General features: G+C 35.6%; 1 protein-coding gene across 1 annotated transcript; it reads left to right on the top strand.

The window, feature by feature from the left end:
• The first annotated feature begins 4,363 nt into the window (after positions 1-4,363).
• TERB2 (telomere repeat binding bouquet formation protein 2) lies at positions 4,364-25,061 on the top strand. The gene is made up of 7 exons (XM_004281258.2): positions 4,364-4,449; positions 4,566-4,647; positions 5,438-5,577; positions 7,811-7,872; positions 11,391-11,476; positions 19,485-19,573; positions 24,900-25,061. The coding sequence occupies exons 1-7, from the start codon at positions 4,386-4,388 to the stop codon at positions 25,040-25,042; spliced, it is 666 nt and encodes a 221-aa protein (XP_004281306.1). The 5' UTR covers positions 4,364-4,385; the 3' UTR covers positions 25,043-25,061.
• Positions 25,062-26,116: the final 1,055 nt, after the last annotated feature.

Here is a 26,116-nt window from a genome sequence, read left to right as displayed (position 1 = left end):
TAAGTTGCAGGCATTATAATTCTTATTCCTAAATACATCGGCAAGTATCTTCTGAGAACCAAGGTAGTCTCTTACATAATCACAGTACTAAATTATCAAATTCAGAAAATTTAACATCAACACAATACTACTTACTAGCTAATATACAGTCCATATAAATAAGTAAATAATTCTAATGGTGGGATTTTAGGCACTGTAAAATTTCAAGTAATGTGACAAAGAATTTGGGAGAAAGAAGAGGGTCTAGTTAAGCCATAGACAGAATTCTAGATAACTGATATCTAAAGTCTGTCCTTGGGGACAGACGAGTGCTACAGAGTTCAAAGAAAGGGGAGGTCAGTATTCACCAGAATAGGAGAAAATTCTAAGGAAAAGACAGATTAAGTTGGACATAATGAAAGATGAGTAGGAATGAATATAAATTCTAATCTAGATTTGGAAAATATACTTCTTAAAAATGAATGTTTTGTATTGATGGTTGCATAGCTATATAAATATACTAGAAATAAATGAACTGTAAACTTATAATGGGCAACTTTTTGAGATGTAAATTATACCACAATAAAGCTGTGTTTAAAAAAAGGGAAAGAAAAAAATGAATGTTTTATTCAGATCACCAGGGGAATTAGAACAGGCCACAGGTGTATACATATTTTCCACTATCTGTAGGAGTCAACCTTAATACTTTTTCTGATATACTATCTCAGCTCTCCAGTACTTGTCTTAACACAGATGACACAAATTTTCCCCCAGTTTTCCCAGATAATTGGTTATTTTTATAATTGGTTATTCTATACTGAGTAATTTGAACAATCCCTCTACTTAGAACTCAGACTATAATTAAAGGCAGGAATTTGGGACTTCCCTGGTGGCGTGGTGGTTAAGAATCCACCTGCCAGTGCAGGGGACATGGGTTCGATCCCTGGTCCGGGAAGTTCCCACATGCCGCGGAGCAACTGAGCCTGTGCGCCACAACTACTGAGCCTGTGCTGTAGAGCCCGTGAACCACAAGCCCCCGCTCGCCGCAACTAGAGAAAGCCCACGCGCAGCAGCGAAGACCTAACGCAGTCGTAAATAAATAAATAAATAAAATAACATTTTTAAAAAGGCAGGAATTCTTCTAACGAGTATGAATTATGAAACACCAATACGGGATTTCCCTGCTAGAAATAGACTCTGAATAGTATTCACTAAGAAGCATGACTGGGGCTATCTTATATACTGTTTTCTCTCAGGCCACAGGAGATGAGGCTGATAGTAACCAAAAAATGAAGTAGAGTATAAAGAGGCCCCAGTCAGTGTGTTGGGATTCACTGAGGTGAGAACCTCAAAAGGAAAATGCCTTGTAAAATACATTCAGAAGCATGTATGCAATGTATATGTACAGTTTGGAGAATAATACGAAGAAACAAACACTCATTAATTCACCATCTAGCTTTGGAAATAGAACAGTATCAAAACCTTTGAAGGCCCCTATGTATCTCTCCCAGCCCTGAGGTAATCACTATTCTACATTTTGTGTCTGGATTTTTCTTTTTTGCAAATAATTCATAGGTATGTTTTTCCAACAAATGTATTGTTTAGTTTTTTCCATTCTACATATGTATGTATTCCTAGAAAGTATAGTATCATTACGTCTGTTCTTTGAACTTTAAATGAATGGAATCATGTTGTACGCCTTCCTTAGCTTTTTTAAAATTCAAACTTATGTTGTATTCCAGTGTATGAAAATTCAACAATTTAAACATCCAAACTACTGTTAATAGGTAAGTAGTTGGTTCTAGTTGTTTCATTTTTTTAATTGTTGCTGTTGCTATTGCTATTAGCAACAATGTTGCCATTAACATTATTGGATATGTGACCTGGTAAATGGGAGCAAGAATTCTCTAGGTTTACACCTGATAAGCACTGGTACATAGGGTATGCACATCTTCAAGTAAGTAATGCTGATCAGTTGGTCAACTCTATTGTGCCAATTTACACTGCCACCAGCAGTGGGAGTTCCCATTAATCTAAGTCTTTGACAATTCAGTTTTTATCAGTAAGGTGGGTACACATAATGGTATCTCCTGGTTTTAGTTTGCATTTCCCTAATTACCACTGTGGTTGAAGCATCTTTTCATAATTTTATTAACCACTTAAGTTTCCTCTTCTGTGAAATGCCTATACAGATGTTTGCCCATTTTTGCATCAGATTGTCTCTTATTGATTCATAGGGTTACTTATATGTTCTGGATACCAATCCTTTGTTGGTTATTTGCACTGCAAATATCTTCTCCTATGGCTTAATACTTGTGTCTCATTTACAAAAAAATCCTTCTCAGAGGTCAGAGAGATATTCTCCTATGTTTTATTCTACATGTTTTAAAGTTCTGCGTTTTATATTTCAATGCTTGTTCAATCAACTAGAAGTAACAAGTATAAATTTGCATGCACCTAACAACATAATTTCTGTATAGATAAAGCAGTAATTAACAATAAATTAATAAATCTACAAACAACTTAGGAGATTTTTAACATGCCTCTCTCGGTAACTGATAGAAGAATCAGACAATATGATTAACAAACTTGACTCAATGAACATATGTTAGAACAGTGTACCCAACACCTGAGAACATCCAACAGCTGCAGGGCATTCTTTGTAAACACACACAGAACACTGACCATATACTTCAGTCAGAAGGAAAATTACAACAAATGTAAAAAGATTATAATCACACAAGCTATATTCTTTGACCTTAATTCATTTAAACCAGACATCGATAACAAAATAACTAATCACATGTATTTGGAAATTTTAAAATATTTTAAATAACCCATGGATCAAAAAAACTCCTATTGGAAATCTGAAAATATTTTGAATTGAATGATAATGAAAAATGACATCTGAAAAACTGGCACACAGTTTAAAGGGAATCGATAAGTCTTATATGCACATATTAGAAAAACAAAGGATGAAAATCAGTCATCTCTTTCAAGAAATTAGAAAAAGAACAGCAATTTAAAGCCAAAAAAAAAAAGTAGAAGGAAATTATAAGAGCAGAAATTAAAGATATACAAAAGAAATATATGGGAGTCATATAAAAAATATCGTAAGTTTGTTCTTTGAAAAGTCTAATAAAAATGACAAACTTCGGGCTTCCCTGGTGCTGCAGTGGTTGAGAGTCCGCCTGCCGATTCAGGGGACACGGGTTCGTGCCCAGGTCCGGGAAGATCCCACGTGCCGCGGAGCAGCTGGGCCCGTGAGCCATGGCTGCTGAGCCTGCGTGTCCGGAGCCTGTGCTCCGTGGCGGGAGAGGCCACAGCAGTGAGAGGCCCGCATAACGCAAAAAAAAAAAAAAAAAAAAAAAAATGACAAACTTCTGGTGAGACTAAGAAATGAAAAGAAGGCACTAACATCAGTAACTAATATCAGAAATGGAAAAGGAACAACTGCCACAGAGCCTGCAGACATTACAAAATATTATAGAAGGTTTTATGGTCAACTTTTTATCAATATTTTTGAAATTTTAGATTAAGTGGACCCAACGCCAGAAAAATATAGCTTATTAAAACTTATGTAAGGCGGGGGATGGGGAAACTATAAAGAAAACATAATTTGAACACTGGTGATATATGACTATATTGAAGAATTGCTATTTTTTAATTTTTTTTTTTTTGCCTGCACCATTCGGCATGTGGGATGTACCATGTGGGATCTTAGTTCCCGGAACAGGGATAGAAGCCCTGTCCCCTGCAGTGGAAGTGCGGAGTGTTAACCACTGGACCGCCAGGGAAGTCCAATGATTTTTTTTTTTTTTTTTTTTTTTTGTGGTACGCGGGCCTCTCACTGTTGTGGCCTCTCCCGTTGTGGAGCACAGGCTCCGGACACACAGGCTCAGCGGCCATAGCTCACAGGGCCAGCCGCTCCGCGGCATGTGGGATCTTCGCGGACCGGGGCACAGTACCCGTGTCCCCTGCATTGGCAGACGGACTCTCAACCACTGCGCCACCAGGGAAGCCCCAATGGTACTGTTTTTTAAGACGTCTTCATCTTTTAGAGATTCCAGCTGAAACATTTATAGATGAAGTGATAAAATGAGTTTTGCTTCAAAATAATAACACAGCACAACTTTTTTAATACTTAGGGTTTAAATTTCACAAGCACGACTGACCTGCGTCCTCCACCGAGTCCGGGGAAGCTGAGGGTCCTCCTCACAATACCACGAGCTGGTCCGCACAGGCTGGCAGCGACGGGAACCTTCTCCGTTGCGCCTCAGGCTTTCCCCGCTCATTACTCTGAGAACCAATCATGGAGCTGGCTTCAGACGTCCGACCAATCAGTGATCTCGGCTCCTGGCCCCCTCCCCCCACCTCCTCGCTTGTGAGGCGTGTGAGGCGGCGCCATGTTTCAAGGGCAGCGGGCTTGGTTCTGCCGCAGCGTCAGCTGCAACCTGAGGCAGTTCTGGGGTAGGAAGCTGGGCAGAAGCGGGTGGCTGAGGTGGGGAGGGGAGCACCCCTTCCTCCCTCTGGTACCTTGGCCGCAGGACACTTGATGGGCTTACCCTGTGCTCTTGCCTCCACAGTGGCCGAAGGGGGGACCATCAGTGACCCGAGGGCCGCCGATTTCTTGTTCAGCTGCGATGCCTCACACCCAGACACGCTGAGGTACCTGAAGCCCACCAGGCAGTACCTTTTGGGTCATGAGGAGCCAGGATTTGGAGATAGAAGTTGCAGTCCACTAATAAATATTAATAATAGGAAGATACTGGAAACGATCAAGTTTTCAGTCCAATCCTAGATGTGCGGGGAGGAAGTAGGCGCGGGAATAGCTAACCTTTCTCCTCTCTTTTCTGCCGCAATGGCATGGCTTCCTACCTGGTCCTCAGATCTTTTCCCGAGTTCCAGTGGTGTGTTTCCATTTGAATCTCCCACATCCCCGTGGCGCCTTGAAGGACCCTCATATTCAACATGTTTAAACCAAATCTCCTGATTGCCTCTCATACCTGTACCAGCTGCTGTGTTCTTAAACTTAAAACCTTGGTAGTTTCTTTTGAATAATAACCCCTATCCCCATTAATCCATTAATTAATCCAATTAATCCATGACCAAACACCATGGATTGTGCCCCTGTAAATGTTCTTTGTTCTTCCTGCCACTATCTTAGTATACACCGTAAATTACCTCTTATCCCCAAATCACAGTAGTCTATCTGAGAGGTTGCTGTGCCTCCAACTGTCCACCTGTGATCCCCCTTCACATTGCGGTCCGATTATGTTTACAAAACAGACGTCTGATCACCGTCCTGGCTGATCCCCTTCTCACCCCTTCACTCCCCCACCCCCAGTCTCCTGATTACCTACCAATAATTCTCTTTCTGTTCATTTATTCTGTTTTGAAATGTTGAATACATTCTTGTTCATTTCATAATTTCAAATATTTCCTTTCTTTCTCCTAGAATATATCAGAGTCTTGATTACATAGAAGATAATGCTACAGTTTTTCACGCCTGCTATCTCTCTGCAGTAGCTAATGCTGAAATAAAAAACTCGGTGGCTTTAGGTCATTTTATTCTTCCTCCTGAATGCCTTCAAAAAGGTTAGCAAAGATCTTTCATCTAATCTCTGTTAGACTGCCAAATCCAGCTATGTCACCCAACTTTACTGATCTTTGTTCTCAGAGATTTTTGTGTTTTGTATCATTTAATATAAATAGAAAAGCATGTACTTTGGATCAGATTGCCTTGGGTGTGCATCCTCACTTTATCATTCATTCACACGTTCACTGAGCTCTTATTGAGCTCTTATTGTGTGCCACGTTTCAACCAAGGTGCTGGGGATTCAGTGGTGAGTAAGATACAGATCTTGTCCTCACAGTGTTCACTGGCTAGGATCCAACACTTACTAATTTTGTCACCTCCCGAGTTGTTTTGAGGATAAAATGAGATAATATATTAAGTAGTCTGACCTGTGAGTATATAATAAATGTTCGTTGCTAGTTTTGAATCTCACCATTATTTTTCTGGATGTTTTTCCTGATATTTCAAGATTCAGTGTGATAATAAACCCATATATTTATATTGTTCTTTATATTATTGAAAGTACTTTCACATTAATTATTTCAGCAACCCTATCAAGTAAAGGGCAAGTGAATAAATTGCTTCTGAGATTGGTCCTTTTAGTTTTCCCTGCTTGGAACCCCCTTTCTTATCCTGTTCTGTCCAAATCCTACCTATCTTTTATGGACTAACTTTAAATATCCCATTTTTGTAAGTCTTGCATTATTGTCCAATTCTTGATGTGTTTTTCGATGTGTATGTGTCCATCCCTAGAAAGACAGACTGAAAGTAGTAAAAATTCCCAGTGAGCAGAGTATTTAAAAAAAAACAAAAAAACTTGAAAAATGTTTCTATAGAAGAGCTTTGGAAACCCCAAAGATTGGGTTCCTTCTATAGTTGATGTCCTGGTGAGACCTAGTTATAATTTATAAAAATAAATTGTTCTAAGTGGTTATGCAAATAAATTAATGACTGGATAGGAGAATTGATTTACTCAAAAACTGCAAATCAGAGAATACCCACCTTCAGGGAACTTATATTGTGGAATGACTATCTGATCTAATTTTAAATTATCACTCCTATTAAGTCTTTGTGTTTAGCATCTTACATTAAAATGCATTCAATTTTTTTAAAAAAATTGTTTTAAATGAAAACATGATCCTTTTTAAAAATGAAAAGTATGCATTATTATTCACCTAGACCAGGATTGTCTAGTAGAAGTGTGAGAGGCAAACAAGTGTAAGCCACACACTAATTTAAAATTTTCTAATACCCACATTAAAACTAATAAGAGATGAAGTTAATTTTAAGAAATATTTTATTTAACCTAATGTATCTAAAATATTATCATTTCAATATATAATCAATATAAAAATTATTGATAAATTTTACATTCTTTTTTGATACTGGATTTGAAATCCATTGTTTATTTTAAACTTACAGCACGTCTCGTTTTGGACTAGCCACACATCTCAATATGTATCTAGTCTAGTGGCTGCTATATTGGACAGCTTAGGTCTAGAGGAATGTTAACTTTTTGTCCTTGAGTGGTATACTGTGGAAACTTTTGAGATCATTGATTTAAGATAATTTCATAGTCCTTTGACATGCTGAGCATTGTAGAATTCCTGTACTACCACGCCCACTAGACATGTTGTTCATCCAACCTCTTTTTTAACAAAGTAAATTCTTGAAGCACTCTACAGATTCAGGAATTTTATGCCTTTTATTTATTTATTTATTTTTTGCGGTACGCGGGCCTCTCACTGTTGTGGCCTCTCCCGTTGCGGAGCACAGGCTCCAGACGCGCAGGCTCAGCAGCCATGGAATGGGCCCAGCCACTCCGCGGCATGTGGGATCTTCCCGGACCGGGGCACGAACCCGTGTCCCCTGCATCGGCAGGCAGACTCTCAACCACTGCGCCACCAGGGAAGCCCTATGCCTTTTATTTTGACTAGACAGTTGTCTTCTTTATAATGCTTGGCCTAAAGACACTGACATCAGATGAAGATATGTATTGCAGCCAAGAAAGTTTACAACAATGATTCTCATAATGCACTGGAGTGATCTGGAGAGTTTGTTAGAAATGCAATTCCCCAGCTTCTCCTCAATGATCTGGCTCAATAAGAATCTGCATTTTAAACAAGTATCTTAGGTACTTTTGATGCAAGTGGAATAATACTGACTTAGAAATTTGAAACCTAAACAAAATTCAGAAAATTCTACAAAGTTACTTTTTAAAAAACAGTATTGGATTTGTTTTTCTTACTACAGAAATAAGAAGAAAAATTGGTAGTTTTATTTGGGAACAAGACCAACATTCTCTGATAGAAAAGGTAAGAGTAAATTAAGGTGCTCGATTAGAATCTACAGTTTCAAAAAATTTTGAAAGCAATGTAATCTTAAAAATGCTTACTTGTGATATGTTAGCACCAATGACCCAGAGTAAGGAACTTAAAGGACATGCTTTTATTGAACATATCTAGTTTGACATTATTTTTACACTAGTACCTTAGTAAAATTGAGATTTTTTTGTATGAATAAAATTATTCACGTAAAAACTTGAAAATTTGAAAAAACTTGGAAATCTCAGTAATATTAAGGGAGTAATAGGTACACAGTATTTACCAGTTCTTTACTGCCAGTGTAGATGCTATTTGATTAATTCCTGTGTCGTACCATTTGTTAAATGTTATGAATAATACCCCTTAATAAATGTGTGCAATACTGAAAGTTTTTTAGCTTTTGCCATCCTGCCTCAAATTTGCCTGTGCTTGTGACTTATTTCAGAATCTTTATGCAAAGCCAAATTTGGGATAATTTGAGCATCAAAAAGAATAATGGATTATATACATTAATTTTTTTTAAATATAAATTTATTTATTTTTGGCTGCATTGGGTCTTTGTTGATGCTCACGGGCTTTCTATAGTTGCAGCGAGCGGGGGCTACTCTTCGTTGTGGTGGGTGGGCTTCTCATTGCGGTGGCTTCTCTTGTTGCGGAGCACGGGCTCTAGGCGCACGGGCTTCAATAGTTGTGGCACGCAGGCTCAGTAGTTGTGGCTTCCGGGCTCTAGAGTGCAGACTCAGTAGTTGTGGCACATAGGCTTAGTTGCTCCGCGGCATGTGGGATATTCCCAGACCAGGGCTCGAACCCGTGTCCCCTGCATTGGCAGGTGGATTCTTAACCACTGCACCACCAGGGAAGCCCATACATTAAATTTTTTTAAAAATCCGTGATTCCATAGTGATACTCCAAAAGCATAAAGAAAGAAAAAAGGAAGAACAGAGGAAGGAAAGGAGGAACAAAGGTGGAAAAGGAAGAAGGAAGGAAGCAAGGAAGGAAGGAAGGAAAGGGTGGGATAAGGGAAAATTTCCTTTCAGAATAAAAGGTAATAAACGAAGAAAGGATGATAGAATAGAAAATTCGCACTGTACCACCCCCAGTAAAATAATTGGTTTAGGCAAGTGTCATTAATGGGTGTTAAAATCATGATCTAAAATGATCACTTCATTGATGATTACTTATTAATTACAAAGGCAAGCAATGCTTGTACCTTTACAATGGAGGGACCTGGCAGACGCCACCATAACCAACTGATAAAATTTAGCATCACCAATATTGGAACAACCTCTTGTTATGTTCAGCTCGATGTGATATAATAAAAAGTACACAATATAGGGAATTCTCTGGGGATCCAGTGGTTAAGACTCGGCACTTTCACTGCCATGGCCCCGGTTCGAATCCTGGTCAGGGAAATAAGATCTCGCCCACCTCATGGTGCCAAAAAAAGAAAAGTACACAATATTATCTTGTAGTGTTCTTGTTCAAAATTGTGAATCTAATCATGAGTAAATACTCAGATAATTCCAGATTATGGAACATGTCACAAAGCAACTAACTGGCTTAGACTCTTTAAAACGATGTCATAAAAAAACAAAAAAAAACAGGGCAGACTGTTCTAGATTGAGACATAAGAACCAAATGTGATGTATGAACCTTGAATGGATTGTGGATTTTTTAATTTAAAAAAATGTAAAAAAGAAATTTTGAGGACAGTCGGAAAAATTTAAATATGCAATGTATATATTAGGTGATATTGAGTTAATGTTAATTTTCTTAATTATGATAGTGGTATTAAAATGATAAAATAATGTTGTTGTTTTTTTAGAAAATGCATGCTAAAGATTGAGTGAAATGTCATAATATCTGCAAATATTTTCAAATGGTCCAGCAAAAATAAAAAATGAGAGAGAGAGGGCATGCAGGGTGGCAAAAATGTTAACACTTTGTGAATCTGGGCAAAAGGTATATAGTACTTATTGTATTATTCTTTAACTTTTCAGTAAGCTTGAATTTTTTCAAAATAAAAAGAGAGAAAATCTCTATGTCTGAAGCCCAGCAATTAATTTATGCATTTTGTATTCCTTTCATTAACTTGTTATTTCTTCCCAAAGCGTCATCATCTGAAAATAATAGCTCTTTTAGTATCGTTGGCTATGTTGTACTAAGGATCAAATATCTAATCCTTGACTTGTCAGAGTGTTTCCAGGGACATGAGTGGTGGTAGAATGGTTATTATTTGATAATAGTTATTGAGTATACCGAAAGGCCCTTAAAGTTCGTTAATTTAATCATTCTGTTTTAGAAATGAGAAAATTGAGGTAAGAAGGTAAAGACCTGACTTAGTTCACATAACCAGATGTTAGCAAAGTGGAACCAGATTTTATCAGCTCCAATCCAATCTAATGTTTCTTTCTACTAAAAAATTAGTAGCACATGCCTGTACTGACTGTTGACTCTAGAAATTGTATGATTATACGATAAAGGATTTTGTTCTTTCAAATATTGATTGATGTTGAGTATTATCCAATTATAATAATGTAACCATGGAATATGTAAGTAGAAGGTACTTCATCCAATGGCAATAATAAGGGTAAATCTGGGGACTTCCCTGGTGGTCCAGTGGTTAAGAATCCGCCTTCCAATACAGGGTATGTGGGTTCAGTCCCTGGTCAGGTAACTAAGATCCCACGTGCCATGGGCAACTAAGCTCTAGAGCCCACGTGCCACAGCTAGAGAGAAGCTACAGACAAGCCTTCACGTTGCAACCAAGACCTGATGCAGCCAAATAAAGAAATAAATACTTTTTATAAAGGGTAAACCTGGAAGGTAATTTGGGGGAACATTATTATTGTTTGGAATGGATTTGTGACCCAAATATAGAAATTTCCTAATGGCATATTAAGTAAACATATTATGTGATAGGTACCAGTATCTGAGGTCAGTCACTTTCACATAATCTTTTGGAAAAGCTTAATATACATTTAGTTCTTTTGTAACTTCATAGCTAAATACTCCACTTTAATTTTTAAGGGGAAACTTAATTTGTTCAGCTTACTTCATATTTTTGATTTGTAGTTCACAGGAAACCTAGGAGTTTTCAAGTCAAGGATTTTAAGAAAGTTTAAATTAATAATACTTTTTTTGGTTTCCTTATTTTTTTAAACTAAAAAGTAATATGACCACATTAGGGAAAATTTCAAAAAATCAAAAAGAGAATAAAATCAGTCAGTTTTACTATCTAATACAAACACAGCTGATATTTTAAAAATCCTGGTCTTCTTTCTTTACGTATCTCTAAAAATATATAATATAATTCTGTGTGTGTATGTGTGTGTGTACAAAATTTTGTGAGTTTTTCCCACCAAACTAGATGGGATGGACCTGAGTGTATAAATATTTTTGTGACTCTTGATATATATTACCAATTTTTTTCTTTACTTTTTTAAAAAAATTATTGATTGCATCATTGGTGTGCTGATTTTTTTAAATGTGATTTCTTTTGCTCTCAGCATGATGAAGTAACACCAAATGAAATAAAGTCCCTTAGGGAAAGCAGTGTACTAGCAACGGATCACAAAAAAGAATTATCTAAAAGGTACTGAATTTGTATACTTCACTGATATTCAATTAAGTATAGACACCTTTGAACACTGTGTGTTTATCTCATTTAATTTTCACAGTCGTCTTATGAGATTGATATCATTATCACCATTGCCATTTTACAGAAAAAGAGATCAAGTATATATAGATTAAGTAATTTGCCCAAAGTCATACAAACTTTTACTAAATGGGAAGAAGCAGGATTTGAACTGGGTCAGTCTAATTCCAGAATGCATGCATTTAACTATTATGCTAGACTATCCTTGCAGAAAATAAACAAAAATTTTATGTATATTTTGATCACTGTTACATTATTTTTAAACTATGTATTATAATAAGAAAGAAAGAAATATTAGCAGTAATTTTATTAGGATTGGGAGTTCTGGGTGATTTCCCCCTTTCCTTCCCAAATTGTTCGTAAAGTGGCTACTTTGGTTTAAGAAATTAAAATTATATCTTAAAAGACAAACAGACATGGACTTGCCATCGTGTTAGGTCCAATCTCTGAGAGGCCCCCTTGTTTCAGACTTACTCATTATCTAGTCCTAATTCTGTATTTTCCAGTTCAGTGGTTTTCATATGTTCATAGGGAGCATTAACTATATGAAAGTCTGGTATTTAGCTGCTGAAATAAAAATGATCTTTCTTCAATATAAGAATTAATGAGTTTAATTTATATAGTTTTTTTAATTTTAAGTTTTTTCCCATAATTTTTTATACCTTTTGTACCTCCTGTTTTTCTTTAATTTGAAATAAGTTATTATCTGATTTAACATAAAGTTTTATATTTAATTATTTTAAGTTTAGTAAACTATTGCTTCATGGTCCTATGACTTCTAGATAATCCACCGCTTGGGTTTGAGTATCCATATTCTAGGTCTTTGGGATCTCTATGTATAGCACTCCTTTGAACTTGTTATGGTTTCTGAGATAAGAAGCTGGTAAGGAGAGGAAGAAAAATGAAATAGAAGTAGAAGAAAATGGTTATCCTAAGTGACCTTTTAAGAGAAGAATGGGAAATAGAAATTAAAAAGTAAAGTAACTCCCAGTGATTCACTTGACTTGGAAAGACATCAGATATATATGGTTTTTTTTTTTTCAAGAAATGGTTGTCCTGGGACTTTCCTGGAGGTCCAGGGGTTAAGACTCCACTCCCAATGCATGGGGCCCATGTTTGATCCCTGGTCAGGGAACTAGATCCTGCATGCTGCAACTAAGAGCCTGAATGCTGCAACTAAAATATCCCACATGCCACAACTAAAGATCCCGAGTGCCGCAACTAAGACCTGGCACAAGCAAATAAATTTTAAAAAAAAAGAATTAAAAAAAAAAAGAAAAAAGAAATGGTTGTCCTGCAAAATGCAGAAGCATAAGGAAAAGATTGATAATATGACTACCAAAAATATTTTAAACTTGCACATGGAAATAAAAATACCATAAACCAAGACAAAAGAAAAATATACACTTGAAAAAGTATTTGACAAAGGCTATTTTCCTTAATATACAAAGAGGGCTTACAAATCTGGGGAAAATATGTCCAGTATTTTCCAATAACAACAACAAAAATAGACAAAGTAGGTGTCTAGTTAGAGCCTTTTTCTTTGTAGAACCACCAGAGGGTGCAGTGCAAACATAGATAAAATACACTTTGTCCCTACTCGAAGTTTATTTTTTTGGCATGCTACTAGTGATAGTGAACACTAAGTGGTGAGCTAGTTTTTGAACACTTGCCAAATACAAGACATTTGTGAGCTAAGCAGTTCACAGTATTTCATTTGATGCTCACAACCTTATAAGACAGTTAAATAGCATTAGCCTCATTTCACAATTGAGGAAACAGGTTCAGAGAGCTAAATAATTCACCCAATATTATTTAAGTAGTGAACATAATTTGACACCGACTCTAGCTGATCCAGAGTCCAAACTCTTAATCACTATGCTGTTTTCCTTTCCCAGTAAGTTCCCAGATCTTCTGAAAATGGCATGAATTTTTGCTTATTTTTCTTGTTCTTAATTATTTTATTATAAATATAAAGCATGTAATTTGTCAAGATGGAAAATGCTAAAAAAAGAAAAACTACTAAAAAAGAAAAGAATAAAGAAAATTTAAATTATAAGCAAACCCACCACTCAGATAACCACCATCAACATTAGTACATTTCTTGCTAGCTTTTTATAGACATACACATTAAGCAGAGTTGAGGTCAGACTGCAGATATAGTCTGTCTCTTGATTTTCCATTTAATATTATATGGGCAGTTCCCCATTCTGAAAAACCTTATTTAATATTATGATTTGTAATGGCTGTATATGGCATTTAATCTTATTGTCTGTTTAACCACCTTCCTTTAATTTTTTTTTAAAAATTACAATTTGTTACTCTTGTGGCACCTTCATGAACATCTTTTTAAAAATAAATCTTTCTCTACTTTTTAGATTTTTTTTTTTTCTTTTGGCTGTGGCATGTAGCTTGTGGGATCTTAATTCCCCAACCAGGGATAGAACCCGGGCCCTTGGCAGTGAAAGCACAGAGTCCTAACCACTCGACCACCAGGGAATTCCCTTGATAATTTTCTTAATGTAAATTCTCAGATGTGGAATTTACGGTATTAATGAGGTATGAGTATTTTTAAAGGCCATGATGCCTATTGTCAGTTGCTTCCCTCAAAAGTACAAATTTAAAACTGCCACCAGTGTTGGTCTCACCACATCCTCATCAGTATATTGAGTATTAATAAGAAGGCTTGTGCTAATTTAATAGATGAAAAATAGCATCTTGTTTTTTGTGGGATTTTTTTGCAGTACGCGGGCCTCTCACTGCTGTGGCCTCTCCTGTTGTGGAGCACAAGCTCCGGATGCGCAGGCTCAGCGACCATGGCTCACGGGCCCAGCCGCTCTGCGGCATGTGGGATCTTCCCGGACCAGGGCACGAACCCGTGTCCCCTGCATCGGCAGGCGGACTCTCAACCACTGTGCCACCAGGGAAGCCCAGCATCTTGTTTTAATTTGCATTTTTCTTTGATTACTAGTAGGTTTGAATCTTTTTGAATTTATTAGCATTTTACATTTTCTTTTCTGTGACTTGTTTTTATCCTTTCTCCATTTTCTATTGGGAGTCTTATTGCTTTTCTTATCAACTTGTCTGACATTTTTAGCTATATTATTCTTTTGCCAGTTTGTCACATTATTTCCTCAGATTGTTCTCTGGCTTATATTTTTTAGAGATACAAGCTTTGAGTTTTTACATTGTTAAACTAATCACTTTTCCTTTATTGTTTCTTCTATCGCTTTTATGTTCAGAAAAGTCCTTTCCCATTCAGGTATCAAATTGGTTTTTAATTCTGCAGATAGTTATTTTGATGTATGGTAATAGGTGAAGATCGAAGTTTATTTTTGTCTTACAAATAAGAATTTTCCACCAGTTTTTTAAGAATAAATCTATCTCCAACTGATGTGATTTCCATTCTCATATGTTGTGTTTAATGTCTGGAGATCTGTTTTTAGACTATTTGTTTTATTCCATTAATCTATGGATCTATTTTGATATAAACATAATATTCTTTTAAGTTATATAACTTTATGTATTTTAATACCTGACAAGGCAAGTAAGTACCAAACTCATTACTCTCCTCTTATTTTTATTTATTTATTTATTTCAAATGATACTGTTTATATGTGGAATCTAAAAAAATGATACAAATGAACTTATATGCAAAACATAAACAGACCCACAGACATAGAAAGCAAACTTATGGTTACCAAAGGGGAAAGGTGGGGGGAGGGATAAATTAGGAGCATGGGATTAACATACACACTCTACTCTATATAAAACAGATCGTCAACAAGGACCTACTGTATAGCACAGGGAATTTTTTTTTTAACATCTTTATTGGAGTATAATTGCTTTACAATGGTGTGTTAGTTTCTGCTTTATAACAAAGTAAATCAATTATACATATACATATATCCCCATATCTCTTCCCTCTTGCATCTCCCTCCCTCCCACCCTCCCTATCCCACCCCTCTAGGTGGTCACAAAGCACCGAGCTGATCTCCCTGTGCTATGCGGCTGCTTCTCACTAGCTAGCTGTTTTACATTTGGTAGTGTATATATGTCCATGCCACTCTCTCACTTTGTCCCAGCTTACCCTTCCCCCTCCCCATGTCCTCAAGTCCATCCTCTAGTAGGTCTGCGTCTTTATTCCCATCTTGCCCCTAGGTTCTTCATGACCTTTTTTTTTTTTTTTAGATTCCATATATATGTGTTAGCACATGGTATTTGTTTTTCTCTTTCTGACTTCACTCTGTATGACAGACTCTAGGTCCATCCACCTCACTACAGATAACTTCGTTTCTTTTTATGGCTGAGTAATGTTCCATTGTATATATGTGCCACATCTTCTTCATCCATTCATCTGTTGATGGACACTTAGGTTGCTTCCATGTCCTGGCTATTGTAAATAGAGCTGCAATGAACATTGTGGTACATGACTCTTTTTGAATTATGGTTTTCTCAGGGTATATGCCCAGAGTGGGATTGCTGGGTCGTATGGTAGTTCTATTTTTAGTTTTTTAAGGAACCTCCATACTGTTCTCCATAGTGGCTGTATCAAGTTATGTTCCCACCAACAGTGCAAGAGGGTCCCCTTTTCTCCACACCCTCTCCAGCATTTATTGTTTGTAGATTTTTTGATGATGGCCATTCTGACCAGTGTGATACTCTCCTTTTAAAAATCTCTTCCTTAGTTCTTCATGCCTACTTATTATTTTTCTACTTTCAAATTTTCATTATTTTTTAGGAAATATATTCATATGGTTCAAAATCCAAGATACACAAAAGGGGAAACTATGAAATATACTGGCTCCTAGATAGCCAGTTTCCCTCTCAGAGGCAACCCCAATGTTATCAGTTTCTTATATATGCATATACTACTTCACAAATAGTAGTATTCTATAAACATTGTTCAGCACCTTGCCTTTTTTCTCTTAATAATTTACCTTGGAGATCATTCCATATTACTACATAAAGAGCTTTTTCATTTTTGTGCTGTGTACTATTTTATTGTATGGATTTACCATAATTTATTTAACTAGTCTCCTATTTTACTGGACTTTCAGGTAATTTCTAAGTTGCTGTTAAAAACAGTGCTTCAGTGATTGATCATGTAATGTCATTTTGCATGTGTGCAAGTGTCTTTAGGGTAATTCTTAGAAGGGGAATTGCTAGGTCAAAAGGCATATACATTTTGTATCCTTGATACAATCATTGTCAAATTGCCCTCCATAGAGGTTAAACCAGTTTACATTCCTATTGTTTGTGTATTTAAGTACCTTTTCCAGGCTAGGGTAACCAGCCATCCAGGTTTGCTTGGGACTGTCCTGGTTTTAGCACTGAAAAGCCCATGTCCTGAGAAACCCCTCAATCTAGGGTAAACTGGGATGGTTAGTCACCATTCTTTCTTCTATACTTTCTCCAACACAGTGTGCTAACATATGTTTTGGTCTTTCCTAATCTGATAGATATAAAGTGGTATCTTACTCTAGTTTTTTGTCTGAATTGCCATTATGAGTGAGGTTGAATGTCTTTTCATATGTTTAAGAACCATTTATAGTTCCTATTCTGTGAACTGTTTGTTCATATCCTTTGCACGTTTTTCTATTGACTTTTATTTTTTTGCAAGAACCCTTTACGTTTAGGAGAATTAATTTTTTGTGAAATAAATTACAGTTATTAGCTTATGTTTGTCTTTTGACTTTAAAAATGTTGGGTTTTGCATTCAGAAATTTTTTACTATATGTATTCATTCTTATTAATATTTTCTTTAATGGCTTTTTGAGTTTTATGTCATAATTAGGAAAGTCTTCTCTAAGATTACTATTATTTTGCTATGGTTTCTTCTTAGTGATTTCTTTATTTTTAAATTCAAATCTTTGATACGTTTGGAATATATCTTGGTGTAAGATATGAGGTGGCGATCTACCTTCTTTTTTTTTTCAGATAGTTACCTACTCTTGGATATTGATTGAATAATTCATCTTTTTCCCCACTCTACTGAAATGCCACCTTTATCCTAGGTTAAATCCACATAAGTATCTGGGTCTATTTCTGGACTTTATATTCGATTCCATTAATTTGTCATGCAACAGTGCCATTCTGTTTCAGTTGTTTATAATATGATTTAATATCTAGAGCTAGTTCCTCCTCCTTACTCTTTTCCAAATTTTCTTAGTTAACTATTCTTCCTGGTTTACTTTTCCATCTGAGTTTTGGAACCAGCTTGTTCATATTAAAACAAAAACTTCTGTTGTTATTTTTAGTGACATTACAAAAAAATATAGATTAATTTAGGGAGACTTTGATGCTGAATCTTCCTATCTGAGAAAATGGTATTTTTTTCCTTACTTGTTCAAGTTTTCTTTTGTGGCCCTTAAAAAACACTTTCATATTTCCTTCATATAAATCTTATACTTCTTTTAAGATTATTCCTAGGTTTTTTTTTTCATTCTATTGTAAATTTGTTCTTGCCTCCTATTAGATCTTCTAACATGTGATTGTTCATGTGAATTTTAGAATTATTTTTTTCTTAAACACTAAAATCCCTTTGGGATTTTATTGAGAATTATATTAAAGGTTGAGAAGAATTGATGTCTTTATAATTTTCAGTATTCCTATCCAAGACAATGCTTTTTTGTTTTTCTTTATTTTTCTTTTCTATATCTTAGTAAAGTTTCCTGATTTTTCTACAGATAGAATCAGAAACTGCTTATTATGTTATTCCTAGATTTTTATGAATTTTGTTGCTATTGTGGATTGGATCATTTCTTCCTTCATTAGTTATTGCTGACATAGAAAAGTCATTTATTTGAGGGTATTTGTCTTATATTTACCCACTTGGAATCTTTAAGATTCTAAAAATATTTCAGTTGATTCTCTTGGCTTTTCAGGGTACACGTTTATATCATTTGTTAATAATGAAACTATTTCTTCTTCCGTTTCACTATATAACTCTTCCATTTCACTAGATATCTCTTCCATTTCTTTCTCTCCCCTCCCTCATCTCTTTTTGCTTGGCCAGAAATTTTAGAGCCATGACAAATAATAGCAATGATAATGGGTATCCTTGTTTAGTCCCTGAGTTTTCTGGGAATATTGTTTTGCTTTATTTGTAGGATCTCATCCTAACTGAGCTATGGTTTCTTTTAGAAGAGTTTAGATGAACTCTAACTTTTAAACAAATTGAAAGTAAAACCTTTGTTATCACTCAGTGTAATTTTAGAATTTTTAGGAAAATAAATTTAAGGATGACTCCAATTTTTTATTAAGGTTTTTATTTTCATACAATTGTATTACCTATGGATTATATGTAGTCTAAATATAGTAAATTGTTATTTGGCAGTTAGAAAATAGGATATTTTAGTTGAAAACTGCTTAGCTCTTTAAAAATTAGAATATAATTAATTATATACTATACAACCACACTCAGAATAATTTAACTTTTTTTCTTCTTAACTCAGAAGTCACTTAGTATACCTCATGATTTTCCCAGACATCATTTTTTATTTATTTTAAAGTGTGGAAATACGAATTAATAGAGTTCCAATTATTTGAACACTGAATAATAATAAATGCTGTGATTATTTAAAATGGAGCCTTTTCTTTTAACATATTTGAGATTACATATGTATATCTGTTTTTTATCTAATTATAAAGTATTATTGCATTATTATACTTTCAAAAATATTGAGAAAAAGACCCACATCTGTATTTACTCAGTAAATATTTGTTTTAGGAAGCAGCCCAGAAAGCCAAAAATATCTGTATGGGCCCTTGTATTACTTAGAAGCACAAAGAAGTTCGTAGTTAATGTTTTCACCCAGTAAGACTGAAGTCTGATCACAGAGCAATTAGATTGCTATATATATTGCCTGGAATCATTTCTCATTTGTAAAACAAGTCCAAAAAAATATAAACATGACTTTCTATGTGTTTCTATATTTTATAGCACAGAAAAGCATTTTATAAGGACTCCAGTTGTAGAAAAGCAGATGTACTTCCCTCTTCAGAATTATCCAGTGAACAACATGGTAACAGGTAATTTAAAATAAAATTTAGAGTCAACCCAAGTAGGGAAGAAACAAGGGAATATTTTGTACAAAGTAGAGCCCCCTCTATTATACATGCTAATAGAAGACATCATTCACACGTTAAATAAATTAATCTGCAGAACTAATCCAAAGACAGGCTCCATATTTTCTGTGTTAAAATGCTGGTCTGTCCTGCCCCTAGACGTAGAGAATAGACTTGAGGACACGGGGAGGGGGAAGGGTAAGCTGAGACGAAGTAAGAGAGTGGCATGGACATATATACACTACCAAATGTAAAATAGATAGCTACTGGAAAGCAGCCACATAGCATAGGGAGATCAGCTTGGTGCTTTGTGGCCACCAAGAGAGGTGGGATAGGGAAGGTGGGAGGGAGACGCAAGAGGGAGGAGATATGGGGATATATGTATATGTATAGCTGATTCAATTTGTCATGAAGCAGAAACTAACACGCCATTGTAAAGCAATTATACTCCAATAAAGATGTTAAAAAAAAATCCTGGTCTATGGGTAAGGTGAAAACACACCCCTGTTTACATAAGACAGTCCCAATTTATGCGTGTTGTCCTGGCATTAGTGTTTACTCTTTTTTATTTTTTTAACATCTTTATCAGAGTATAATTTCTTTACAATGGTGTGTTAGTTTCTGCTTTACTCTTAAGTGTCCCAATTTGGAAGATTAATTGTATGGACAATTCTGATTATAGTTTCCTTTGAGAATCTGATGAAACATAAGTCCCTTTCCCTAAGCATACACACACACAAACATAACACACAAATTTACATGTAATTTAAAGAGGCTCACTTATGCCCAGAAGCCCTTTCATGGATCATCCAGGTGTCAATGGACTCCATATTTGGGTTTCCTAGTGCCCAACATAAAGAGAAGGCAGCTAACTGAGGCTGACATTGAGAGGGTGCAAACAAGGGAACTAGTTGAAAAGTGACCATTGGGATTTGGATAGTGCTACGTGAGGTGAGATAAGGAAATAATATTTGGATAATTTGATCTGGGTAGTATTCAGCAGGGTCATTGATAATTTTAAAAATAGAGGTTTTAAAAAAATTGTTTTTAAGACACTGCAATTAAACAGTATAGGCTTTTTGACATTTCATTATAAAATCATTTGTACATTTATCATTTTCTCTTTATTTAGCAGTGTCAAAACTACCTCTTGCAGCTAGTTCACAAATTCCTAAATGTCTTCTCTCATATTACTGTTCCTTCTAACCAATTTGTCTAGACATTTGTTTTATTATTTTTTTTCTTCTGTTCATTTGAGTGATGTAAAATAGCTTTCAGAAAAGCACTTCAAAAAGAACGTTTAATGTGTAGTTTTGGGCTGAGTGTTGGAGACATCAAAGAAAACTTCTATCCAACTGTGATAGTAGAAAAGTCAGTTTTGGAACTCTTAGGAGCAATTGTTGACTCCAAAGGACAATGAACTAAGTAGAAGTACAGTTGACCTTTGGACAACATGGGTTTGAACTATGAGGGTCCACTTATAAGAGGATGTTTTTCAATAATAAATGCTACAGTTCTACATAATCCTCAGTTGGTTGAGTTTGTGGATGTAGAACTACAGATAAGAGGAACCTTGAATCCCCAGGGCTAGCTATATATTATAAGTGGATTTTCGACTACAGGGTGGGTTGGCACCCTTAACCCCAACCTTACTGGTGAGTCAACTGTACTTAAGTACTAAGACTGGGAGTAGTTGATTGCTGCCTAGATTTATCCTTACACCTACATATTCAGATAAAGTGTAGGTACCTTAAACCATGGTTGTGGTATAGTACTGGTATTGATTTTGCTTCAGGCAACTCCATCACCAGGTACTAAATATCTTTTGTTCATTTGGACTTACCAAGTGTTTGATAACATATTATAAAGATCAATGATAAATATTAAAATCAGCCACATAATAAAGACAAATGCTTAGTTTTGGACAAGTAACAATGTTGCTCTATGTTTCATTGCCATCTGACTGTTCAAAAAGACATGACAGTGTTATATAAAAGCAAACTAAAAAAGAACTGTAAAAATAATCATTAGTAGAATCTTTAAAGTATAATTTTAACCTGTGGTAAGCTGGTATTGATTTTATCAGTAGAAGTAAAATTTTTGATTTTTTTAATTTGTGCAATTGAATAATTATCTTCCTTCTTTATATTTCTAAATTAAATTTTAAAATAACACTTTCTTGGAAGAAAGCTTCATTTTTTAAAAGATAATTCAGGGACTTCTCTGGTGGTCCAGTGGTTAAGACTCCATGCCCCTTAAGACTCCATGCTTCCATTTCAGGGGGCACGGGTTTGATCCCTGGTTGGAGAACTAAGATCCTGCACGGTATGGCCAAAAAAAAAAAAAAAAAAGATAATTCATTTGTCTTTAATTTTGAGGTAAAGTGACAGTCCTTCCTTTTTTGTCATGCCCATCTGCTTGTACAGGAAGAAATAACTTCTTGTTGGGAAAATCATCTTGTGTTAATTGAAAATGTAGTGAATGAGAGTTCTAATTTAGGCAGTGGTATCAATTTTTGTGACTATACCTTGACTGTCTCTTCCTCAAAATGGGTTGAGTTCAACTCAGTCAATGTTAAATCTCTTAAAATAAAACTAATTAGATGTTTGGTTTTAGAAAGTACAAGTTGGACTATACTGTAGAACAGGGTTTCTCAGTCCTGGAACTGCCAGCATTTTAGGACAGGTATTCTTTGTTGGAGAGGGCAACCCTGGCCAGTGCCCACTAGATGCCAGTAGTATCCCATCCAGAAACCTTTCCCCACCCCCGTGACCCCTAAGTTGTGACAACCAAAAATATATACAGGCATTACCAATGTCCCATAAAATATCAGCGGATTTTTTTTTGGTCTGTTTTTTGTTTTTGACTGGAATTAAATCCTCTAGGTCTGATATCACTGGTTATTACCCATGATAAAAAGTTCTGATTAACAGCTACATGTGTGATTAATAAAAGGAAAAAAATTACTAATAATGATAAATATCTTGCAGGCAAAAATTTTTAAACAAATATTCTGATAATTAAAAGTTTGGGAACTTATAGTAGATACTGTATTAATTATCTATTGCTGTGTAACAAATTGCTCCAAAACTTAGCAGTTTAAAACAATGGACACTTACCATTACATAGTTTCTGTGGGCCAGGAATCCTGGAGCATCTTAGTTGGATACTTCTGTCTCATAATCTCTAATAAGGTTGCAGTCACGTTGTTTGCCAGGCTGCAGTTATTTCAAGGGACAGCTGGGACTGGAAAATCCATTTCGAAGCTCATGCATGTGGTTGTTGGCAGGCCTTGGATTTTTGCTGGGTTTTGGCAAAAGGCTTAGACTCCTCACCAAGTGGACTTTTCCATAGGGCTGTTCACAACATGGTAGCTTTCTTTCCTCAGAGTGTGAAATGCAAGTGGGAGAAAGAGTGTGCCCAAGACAGACAGAAGCCATGTCTTTTTTATATCCTATTCTCAGAAGTGACATATCATTACTTCTGCCAAGTGCTGCTGGTCATATAGACCAACCCAAGTACAAAGTAGGAGGAGACTACACAAATTCGTAAATACCAGGAGATAGGGATCATTCAGGGCCATCTGGGGGGGGCTGGCTACCACAGACTCATATGGAATTGTCCACCAAGAATGCCTTTCCTAAGAACTCTCTTTTCTTCTTCCCAATTCATTTGGGTTACATTTTCTAAAACATGAGCTTGCTCCTACCCGCAACAGTTGGTTTGGGAGTGAATGCCTGATCTGAGCTGGGCCAATCACAGTTCTTTGTCTGGATTTCTAGACATGGAATGCAACAAGTCATGTCATTCTTATTCAAGTGACCATAGCTCTAAGATATAAAACTTAAGAGCTATCAGCGGGCATGTTTTCTACCATGTACGGAAAGCCAGCTTGTGTCAAGAGAGGAAAATGAAACTAACATGCAGAGGAAAAAACTGGAGGTTAGTGACATGGCCATGAGAGCTGGTGCTAGTTATTTCTGACTCCCAGCAATATGTTTGTTATTTCCAACTCCCAGCAATATGTTTGCCTTCCTCATAGTTTGACTGATATGGCAATGTCCTTCCAGTAAACTCCTCTTTTGTTTAAGCTAGTTTAAATTGGGTGTATGTGAACTTCAGCCTAAAGTCCTAACTACTCCAAAACTGCTACAATAATCCATTTTTATGCATAAATGTCCTATCCTTCTTTAACTTACAGGAATATTTTTATTAATATGGTAATTATTTTAAATTTTTGTATCCTCATATATATCTTTAGAAACTTCACACAGTGTATATGTGCAATTAATTAAACATTAATATTTTTATGTGCTAGTTTATTTTACATAGAAATCTAGCTGTTAGGCAAAGACCATGAACAATATGGAGTATAGTAATTGTGCTTTAAAAGATTTTCTGAAGTAAATGGCTATGATTGAAATATCTTTAAAGATACGAGTCTATTTTATATGATTGGCTTCATAGTTAATTTATTAACTGTGAATTTATTATCTATTATAAATAATCAAACTGTATAGATAACCTGGTGATAATGGTGGTGGTCTAAATTCAGTCATCCCTGAGCTCTACCAGAATTTTTTTCATACAGTATCTACTTTTAAACCAGGTTTCAACTTTAGTATAAACCACAAACATATATTACACATGAAACATTATCACTCAGATGAGCAGCTGCTATCAAGGAAATATTGCTTAAAGTCATTGAGTCCTTAAGCTCTCCCCATTCTAGGTTTTCTTTTTGATTCTCATATCTATTTCAGATTATTAATGACATCAGAATTCCTCACACCTGTAACCTTTGTTGACCAAGCAGTGATAACAATTTTCCTATTAATTTTTTAATAAAGACTGTTATCTCAGTGTTAGCAGTGCAGGAAAGTGTCGCTTGCTCTACTAGGGAAGATGAGCTAGCTGTTTGTGCTGTGAGTAGCTAGTTGGATAGGTAATTCTAAGTGATTACATTCTAAGCCACACACATGTCCCAGTTATTTTGGTCTAGGTACTTTTATGTTCCATCCCTAACTTGTACATCACACTCTCTGTAGTCAAAGTGGCAAATCAAGAATCTGTGTTTTAAAAGGAGGTAGAAACCTGGGGGGATAGTGGTGAAGGGGGGAGGAAGGTGTTCCCTGATAATTATCAAGTTTCACGGAGAATCTTCTCACTGGTATTTCTTCTTTTTACTTCTTTTCTAAAAACATTCTTTGGGAATCTTATCTAATAAATCAAAGACATTGAAAAGCAGATAATATGATAGAATTTCCTATATATATATTTTATTCTGTAGGTTATATATCAATTGATGCCATGAAGAAATTTCTTGGGGAGCTACATGACTTCATTCCTGGAAGTTCAGGTTATTTGGCATACCATGTTCAAAATGAAATTAACATGTCTGCTATAAAAAACGAATTGAAGAGGAAATACTAAGTTAAATATTGTCCTTCTATCTTGGCATTTATTTTCTGTAAAATATTGCCAAAAGAGTACATAATTTTAAATTCTCCTCTTTGGGACAGAGGGATGGGGAAATGGAGAAGAAAGAATTCATTCTTCCTCAAAATGTCTCTTTAGGAAATTCAGATTCATTTGGCTCTGTGTTTTGACATTTGGGCTGGACTTTTCCGCTGCTTGTAAGGTTATGTCCACAAATTCTGAGTGCACAGTTATGGAGTAATTGTCAATGAAACATACTTCATAAGAAGTCTTAATTTCTCTCTCGCTCTGTCAGATATTCTTTTGGCTTTAATGTTCTATTAATTATGCATATTTTTTCTAGGGTTAATGTTGTGAATGCTAAGTTTTATGATTCTGGTCATCTTATTTTGACTAAAAAATTAGAACGCGATAGTTGAGTTTTGAATTACTGTTTCGGACTTGAAAAATATGTAAGAAAGTAAAAGTAAAACATTTTAATAATTCAGACTTCATGTATGGACAGTTTCTGATAATAAATGTATCAGAAGTGATTTAATGTAAACAAGTGTTATGTCTTCTGAAATGAACCCAAAAGGCGCCATAGAATCACAGCGCTGGAAAGGACCTTAGAGAATACTGAGTCCAACCTGTTTGTTTTTAATGAGGAAATGAAGGCCTTGAGAAGTTGTCTTGCTTAGAGTGACTAACTGGGAGCTAAACCAGGACTGGAACACAACCCTCTTGATTTTCCAGGCCAGTGCTTCCCCACTCTCCCACATGGTATATGCTGTAGTCTATGTCAGTTATAATAGCAGATCTGCAAAGGGGACTCAGAAACAAGCAAGCATGCTTGGCTTGTCTTTTAAATAAGCTGAAATAGTGTTGAGATTTAGTGATTTCAAGAGGCAGCTTCTTATCTTTATTCATATGATCATGCTATGTAGAATCTGGTGGGTTTATTACATTTTGGAGACTTGTAAATGACATACCTGTGAAGCTATGATCTTATTAAAACTGTACTTTCTTCTGGGAAGTGCATACCAGTTGTAGAATTATCTAAAGAAAATGAAATTTTTTAGTGTTTGG

This window comes from Orcinus orca, chromosome 2 (genome assembly GCF_937001465.1).
Source record: "Orcinus orca chromosome 2, mOrcOrc1.1, whole genome shotgun sequence".
NCBI classification, from domain to species: domain Eukaryota; kingdom Metazoa; phylum Chordata; class Mammalia; order Artiodactyla; family Delphinidae; genus Orcinus; species Orcinus orca.
The sequence above is the reverse complement of the archived record's forward strand: the minus strand, read 5'-3'. Positions and strand labels throughout refer to the sequence as shown.